The following is an 8,176-nucleotide window of genomic DNA, read 5'->3' as shown; positions in this document are numbered from 1 at the left end:
AAAGCGTTATATTTTGTAACAATTATAGAACTCTTTAATAAAATAGAATTGCTCTTTACTGCTAAACGTAGCCGAGGGAAAGAGACGGAAGATAGAATAAAGAAAATAGTTTGGAAAATTACAGATAAGTTTGATTACTTTAAAAGGCTGAAAATATTATCACGCCGAAACCAATTATTAACTGCATTGGTTCTAGCATACTCACTGACCGTAGAGTTTTTCAAAGAATAACTACGGTCGATTTTATCGCCCTAGATCGCCGAAACATGTTTTAGAGTGGAATAATATAAGAGAAGGAAACTGACAGATTGATATTAAAGAAGAGAGAAAATGAAAGAAAGCGATAAAAGATAGTCAGAATAAATAGAGTTAAAAAAACTTTTTAGAGGAATGTAATAAAACGTGAAGGATAGAAGCTGATCTAGATCCGCCGAGAGTATATTCACTAATCGATAGGGTTTCCGTGAAGAATATCTGTAGCTGGCTTTATCATTCTTGGGCTTCACAACATAGCTTAGAGTAAGAGTAAACCAATGAAAAAAAATAAAAAGATAGAAGATTAGTACGAAATCACTGAAAATTTAATCGAGACGCGATATTTTAGAAAAGGAAACAACGAAAGAAAAGGTAGAAAAAAAGGAAATATGACGAACTTTTTCGAAGAGGAAATGTAAAGAAATGTATGAAAGCAAAAAAGATATGATGCTCTGGTGTTATAAGGTTAAAAATGCAGTTGGACCGAGAAAATTGAAAGGTGCGCCTAAATAATAATTTTTTAATATGAAAATATCACTTTCCATTTGCAGTGCCCTAAAACCCCACCGTAAAATTATCCATTTATATATTATGTGTTTCTTTCCAAACGATACAATTTTTTTTTCTCAAAATTTCTTATTTAAATATAAAAAAAAGTTGCCATAATATAAATATTTTCTCTTTCATTTTTAGAATAAAATCTTTTTTTTTATTTAATTTAATAATACAGAAAATAAAATTTTTTTCCCTAATTAGTAAAAAATATATGCAAAATCTATTTCATTTGATGATAAAAATGAATATTTATAAGTCGCGAATTTAATTCAGTCTTTTTAGATATTTATTCGCGGAAAAAAAAGTTGGTAGTTATCTTATCTCAAAAATGTTATGACATTGGCCTTGACAGCTATAATTTTCATAGATAATTTTAATTATAATCAACAACTCAATTCACAGTATAATAGGTCAGTTTCTGTATTATTAATTGCAGGTATTTCAAGCACGTAACCAACGTGGGGATGCTAACAGAGGAACTTATATCCTCCTTTCTATTATTTAGCATATAAGTTTCGTTATGTGCTTGTAGTAGGTTTAGGGTTACGTTTAGTATTTGACATTCAAAAACTATTATCAAAGTCATGATTAACAATTTTTTCATCTGAGAGAAAATTTTCATAGCCAGGGGACGTTCAGAAGGATTGGAAAATTTTAATTATGCGGCAAGTTTGACATTAACCTTTCAGAACAGTCGCGTAGAGAGATTCTCTCAAACTTATTTGAAAATGTTTTTTTTTTCTTCAAAATTTCAATTGGAATAACATTTTGAAAATTTTTTAACTTTTCGTGCTTTTAATCTGTGATAGTTCTTCTAATCACTTCAGTAAAGTCGTTAAAGAAAATGCAATTTAGATGGCTTCCTTATACTTCGACTATCTTCGTAGTTTCCAACCGCTATCATTGTGAGGCAAATTTGACATTCATGAATATTCCTTAAGTATAAACAAGTTGTTCATGTGAATGCAACCTTAACTCAAGAATTTTAAGCTTTCCACGAAATTAAAAATTTTCCAGGGCGTCTGAAGGAGAAGTAAACAGGGTGTGAACATTCTCGTAGAGGAAAAAATTTTGTTAATAGTTACGATTAGTTGTACAATTTTCCAGTCATTCTGAAATGAATCAAATGCTAAACTGGGCCCCATAACCTGTTGGTTTATTTTTTCGAAAAATAATTATATAAAATCTAAAAAAATTAACTTAGTGTAGAAATAGACATTATTAGCTATAATAAAAAGAAGCTGATTTACAATATATAAAAAAGTGCTTTCAATGAATGCTCTCAAAATAGGAAAATATAAAAATTAATTATTTATATATAAAAAAAAAATGTGTTTTGAAAAAAATACAACGACGCATGAGACCCATCATTCGGTTTTTTGGTTTGTTGTATGAAATAGTTTTAAAAAATAATAATAACGGTTTATAAGAAAAAAACAAAAAAATTGAATATAAAAAAAAAAAAACAAAAAATTTGAATTGAAACACACTTAGAAAATAAAACATTTTTATGTTTTCATTTCATACTACCTTTGGATCGCTGAATTTAATAGAAAAGGAACGTAAAACATTTTACTTTCAAGTAATAATGCGGCAGCTGACTGAATCTGAAAAAGAAAGTATTTTTATTATAAAATGTATGAAATACTAATTTTTTTTTTTTTTTTTTGAAATTAATAAATGATAGCCGGGTAATTTAAATTAAAACTACTGAAAACGGATACTCGGAGTATATCTGCTTTGAATGTGAATATTTTTATTGGCCATTAAAAATGGTAAGTACATTAATGCTATCTGTTAGTCTAAATTGGAACTACTGAAAACTTCCTGTTTTAATTAGTTCGAATTATTATCGCCAGTTTTCAGAGTTGCAACAGTTATCAATAATGTTCCGAAAACCTCCTTTCATCCGAAAAATGTTTTGAAGGGGGAATATAAACTTTTCATAGGCAATTTTTGAGTAGATTTTAGGCGATATTGCAGAAACTACTCGTCCAATCGTAAAAGGGACCTGATTTTTTTTTTTGGGTCAACATTACTCCAAGTTTTTGAGATATTGGCTGAAATGGCTTCCGGATATCGGTCTTCGAATAAGATTTTGGGCAATATCTCAGAAACTACGATCGGCAAAGGAACGCGCTTTTTGTATTTCTTTTATCAAAATAACTCTAGAAAATGTTTTAAATCAAATCGTAGGCAAAAATATTGTTTCTAATTTTTTTTGCGATTTTCTTAAAAGGAATGAATCACTTTGAAAGAATTGATAAAATCACAAAAAAGTTTTATTTCAGAATTTAATGAAACTTGGGAAAAAGGGTAATTTTGACTCAAATAAAAAATGAAAATACAAGAAACGGTTGCATTTAACGATTAGGTGAGTAATTATTGAGAAAAATGATATTTCAGATCAATTTCTAACTATACCTTCAAAATTATTCTCCCAATCGTTAATTAACTCAAATTTTGTCTTTTTTGGGTCAAATTTATCTTATTTTTTTAGTTTTATTAAAATTGGAGAAGAAATTTTTCTTGATTTTCTATAATTTTCTTAAGGGGTTCCACCCTTCGGAATTTCATAAAACTCGGCATAGAGTAATTTTTACCCCAAAAATACAATAATCCGTTTCATTTAACGATCATTTGAATAGTTTTTGAGATATTATACTGTACGAAAGCTTGTTTTTCGAAGCAATTCTGATAAAATTGTAGAAAATTCATTTTACAAAGTATTATTTGGTCATCAAATTGATATTTATGATTTTAATGTACTATTTCTATTATCGTAATCTCAGTCAGCACTGAAACAAACGAGAAATATAACTTCGCCATCTTTGATAAAACGAAAATTCTATATTTTTTAAGATGAATGTAGGTTTACGAAACTTTTGAACAAATACTTACTTCAGGTAATCGAATTAGAAGTTCTTGAAATCGTTGCGGCTGTTGCGGGTGCATATGATGTGTAAGTGCACGCAAACAAGATGCATAACGTTCTTGTATTGTTTCTAATTCAGTATTACCTGCGTTACCGCCACTAGCATTCCCACTATTTCCATTACCGGAACGTCCTGTAAATAAAAAACATTTAATTTTTGGAAAAATTCTAGTATTAATCGATTTTTAGAACCTGTAATATATATCAAGGTATACTAAGTTTCGTCCCAAGTTTTTAACGCTTAAAAATATTAAAGCTACGAACAAAATTTTGGTATAGATGTTCATTTCCGGTTATTCGCCTGTCTGTCTGTCTACAAACACGGTAACTCAACAACGAAAAGAGATATCAAGCTGGAATATTTATGGCGTGCTTAGGGCGTAAAAAGTGAGGTTGAGTTCATAAATGAGCAACATAGGTCAATTGTGTTTTTGGTCCGTAGGATCCATTTTGTAAACCGTTAGAGATCAAACAAAAGTTTAAATATAAAAAATATTCCTTATAAAAAACAACTTTTGTTTGCAACATTTTTTCGTAAACATCATTTTTTACCCGTGAGGGCGCAAATTAGGAACATTTCATGATTTTTTTAAACTTTTGTTAATTTTTTACTTTTCACTTGTCCACAATACATGATATTCTAATAAAAACACCAAAATGGACCGCAGTATATTTAACAGTTAACACCACAACACTCGTTCCTCCTATCTTATTTGATTGTCCCGCAGTATATTTAACAGTTATTTGACATCTTACCTTGATTCAACATGGTTATCACTTTAAGGCAAACATATTCATGCATTGTAAGTCTTATACGCCGAAACATTAATGTAACATGAGTAATTTTCTCAACCATTAAACCAACATCTTGTCTCAATTGATCCATTGTTATGGGTCGACCCATCATTGATGTTAAACAAGTTTGGAGTACACATAAATTTGTACTAACCTTTAAAATTTAAATTAAATTCATTAAATTTACAGAAAAAGATATTTTATCAAATTGATTAGACTAGATTGGCAAACAATTGATTTAGTATTAGAGACAAAGGAAACTTTAAATTCTCATACTGGGTGGACCATTTTAATCTATATAATAGGTAATAGCTCTTAGTTTGTAGTTAACCAATCAAAAAATAACTTTGACGGAAATTGCAGAGTTTGATGGAAGACATCATGTTCTGACATCAGAATTGATCTAGTTCTCCAGGTTGCTTTAATGGAAAATTTAGATCCTAAGAGATAAGAGATACAATAACACTTTAAATTAGAAAGTTGATCCTCATAAAAAAACTAACATTTTGATTCGAAGCTTTTTGTCGAAAATCGTTAGCTTTCGGAGGAAATGTGACTTAACAATATGTAATTGTTGCATTTAAGGACGTTCGGTAGAGATAGCGGGAGGAAATATTTGCGCGACAAGGGAAAACTAACCATGAATGAAGACTTGACATTGCCGTACGGATCTTGGATGGGTGGTCATGTGCACACATCGTATATGTATAGTACTTGCGACGTTGGCGTTCCGTTTTTGTCGACGAAACGAATCAGATGATCGAAAATTGGCGAAGTTCATTGGGCCAATTTTCTTAAAACTGAGTTTTTATCAGTTTTCCCCTTAAGCGACCGTGTTAAAATGACTGAACTTTGAAGTTCAATGTCCCGAAAACGAAACAGATGAATCTCTTGAAATTTTAGCACGTTTATTGCAACAACAATATGATCATCTGGTCAACATTTCAAAAAAATTCATTGGTGAGTTTTACTTCTACCGAACGTCCTTAATCGAAGGAAATTCGCTTAAAGTTTATCGATAATTTTAGTTCAAAGTCATGGAGACAGGCAAATGTCCTCTATTGCTCTTGACAACTTTTGGCTAAAGCATTTTTCTGTTGCTAGCGTGTTTTCTTTCGATTAAATACAAGAATGACATATTTTTAAGTTACATGTCCTCCGAAAGCTATCGATTTTCGAAAAAATTAAAACAGCAATTTTAATGTTTTGTATAATTGTTCAGTAACGTTTTAGGTTGTCAAAAATTATTACATGCATATATTTTATATATGTATATGTAGCATATACAACATAGTAAACAACATTTCCGTTAAATATTATGTATCTATGCAAGCTAACACCTGTAGTTTTTTTTTCTGTTGCTAGATAGAGTCTTACTATAGAGCATTAAAGGCTAATATGAAATATGTAAATATTACAGAAATAAATATTATATTTTTCACACACGAAACTTTAAAAGTCCGCCATTGTATGACCATTTCCGAAATATTTGTGTTACAAGTTGGTAACACAAATATTTAGATAAATAAATTCTTGTTATTACAATTTTGAAAGATCCCGGGCTTATAGAATAAATTGTAGAATAAACATACTTCCTGTGTAAAATCAATATCCGTATGATCAGAGTTGAATGATGATAATTTCGTTTGATTATTTGTAACAGCTGATGCAGATGATGATGTACCATGTATCGCTTGATATGCGGATGTTGTTAACACTAATAACTCATGCCATTTATGTGTTAATAATCGTGTATGTACTTCAACAGGTAATTCTAAATAAAATGGTAAACGTTTTGTCCATTGCACTAATTTATATACAATTGAATCACCAATTTGACATAATTTCTCACTTAAATCAGTTTTATTATCTAATAGCTCATCAATATTATGTAACGTAGCAATATCTTGAAATTCATCACAATCAATTAATGTTTGTATCATTGATAATGTTTGATCAATCGAATCAACGTTTGATCGTGGATGATACATGTTTATGTTCGATTGTTGTCTAATACCACCCCCACCACCGTTACCCCGATCACGATTATTATCACGATTATTGTTATTCGTTTGTTGTGTACTACTACTGACGGTTAACACTGTAGGATTATTGTTATCTAATCGCTGTCGTAAATGGATAACTTCACTTGGATTTGTTAATGCTGTTTTTAAAATGGTACCGTTCACTAAATGTGCTGGAATTTGTGTAACACCCGCTGATGTTTCTGTTTTAATGATGCCATGTGGATGATGTCCACCATGTTGTTGTAAGTGATGTAGTTGGGTTGTGGTCTTGTCCGGATGTCCGTGATGCTGTTGCTGTTGAGCTGCTAATTGTTGTTGTTTCTGTTGTTGAGCTGCTTGTTGTTTGGTTGTTGTTTTTTTGTGTTTTTTATATTTTACTTTGTATAAGTTGTAAACAGCGCCACTATTACGACCACCAGGCATTCGATCTTCTCGTACCGCTAGAAATATATCGTTTACGGTTAATAAAACTGAAAGTTAATTTTTAAAATTTTCTATTAAAGGGCTCGTCAATAAACCATAGAACGCTTTTTGGTCATATTTTTTTACACTCCCTCCTATCCTTATTGATTCTCCCCCCCCCTTCATTGTTTATTGACGACATTTAGGTAACACTTTCTAAAAGTACAAAATTTGAATGGAAATATTACAGTAACTTTATTCATTACAGTCTGCGTCAAATCCGGTAGTTCTGATTTTTAGCAGAGTTGTTTATGATGTTGGTCCAATGAATAGTCCAAAGTTTGTAACCTCGAGCACCGAACGCAACTTTGTCAAAAATCGAAGTCTGTTAAAAATCAGATATACCGGATTTGATTCAAACTATCCCGTACTTTCAGACGACAAGATTATTTCATTAAAATCCAACACATGAAATTAATATGAACTGCCATGATATTGAGTTCCTTGGAACGCTAATTTTAAGGCTCTAAGGGCACTGTGATTGGCTCACATGAAGACATACTAGGAGACATATTGGCAATATCGTGGAAAATGTTAGATTCCAAGTGGTTTTACGTGCGCCAAATTAAAATTATTATAATAGAAAAAGTTGAAGTTTTATTAATATTTACATTTTATTTCCTTCGCATTTTTCTCTAAAATGCTGGTTACAAAAATTAGAAATATGTATTTTAGAACTTCTAACGTTAAAGTTAAAAGACTTTAAACGATAATTAACGTAGCTATATTTCGTTAAAGATACATTGGATCACAAAACTGCAAAACTTTTTTTTCTTCTTAGAATTTTTTCCTTTATGTTCTGCTCTTCTATTTGATTGTTTTGAGACGTCTCATACAATAAAATAATAAGAATAACTGGTATAAATATTATCAAATGTAATGAATGAAAACTCTAGGATATTTCGAATAAAATTTCGATTTTTCGTGTAGACCTTCATTAAATTAGCAACACACACTATAAGAGTAATTACAATTAGCTAATTCATACTGATGATGACTACATGGTACTCGAAATACGTATTTATTTAACACAAAAATTGATCTAAGAAATTGGGGAAAAAATCGAAATTTAATTAAAAATCTAATTCAAGAAGAACTGGGACAATTGAACAAAATTAGAAAAAAATAGAAATTTCGAGAAAATTAT

The 8,176-nt window shown here is 30.2% G+C and overlaps 1 protein-coding gene across 1 annotated transcript in view; it reads right to left on the bottom strand.

Annotated features, from left to right (window-relative positions):
* Positions 1-2,336: 2,336 nt before the first annotated feature.
* The window catches only part of LOC123291747 (hormone receptor 4), a 65,536-nt gene continuing 59,696 nt past the window's right edge, over positions 2,337-8,176 (bottom strand). The window contains exons 4-8 of the mRNA XM_044872148.1: positions 6,641-7,007; positions 6,133-6,550; positions 4,502-4,694; positions 3,712-3,878; positions 2,337-2,417 (exon numbers count right to left, since the gene is read on the bottom strand). Of these exons, the coding sequence (XP_044728083.1) occupies positions 2,337-2,417; positions 3,712-3,878; positions 4,502-4,694; positions 6,133-6,550; positions 6,641-7,007 (1,226 nt within the window). The remainder of the gene's footprint in view (positions 2,418-3,711; positions 3,879-4,501; positions 4,695-6,132; positions 6,551-6,640; positions 7,008-8,176) is intronic.

The sequence above is a fragment of the Chrysoperla carnea genome, chromosome 2 (assembly GCF_905475395.1).
Source record: "Chrysoperla carnea chromosome 2, inChrCarn1.1, whole genome shotgun sequence".
NCBI classification, from domain to species: domain Eukaryota; kingdom Metazoa; phylum Arthropoda; class Insecta; order Neuroptera; family Chrysopidae; genus Chrysoperla; species Chrysoperla carnea.
Note: the sequence above shows the minus strand (reverse complement) of the source record. Positions and strands in the feature narration are given on the sequence as shown.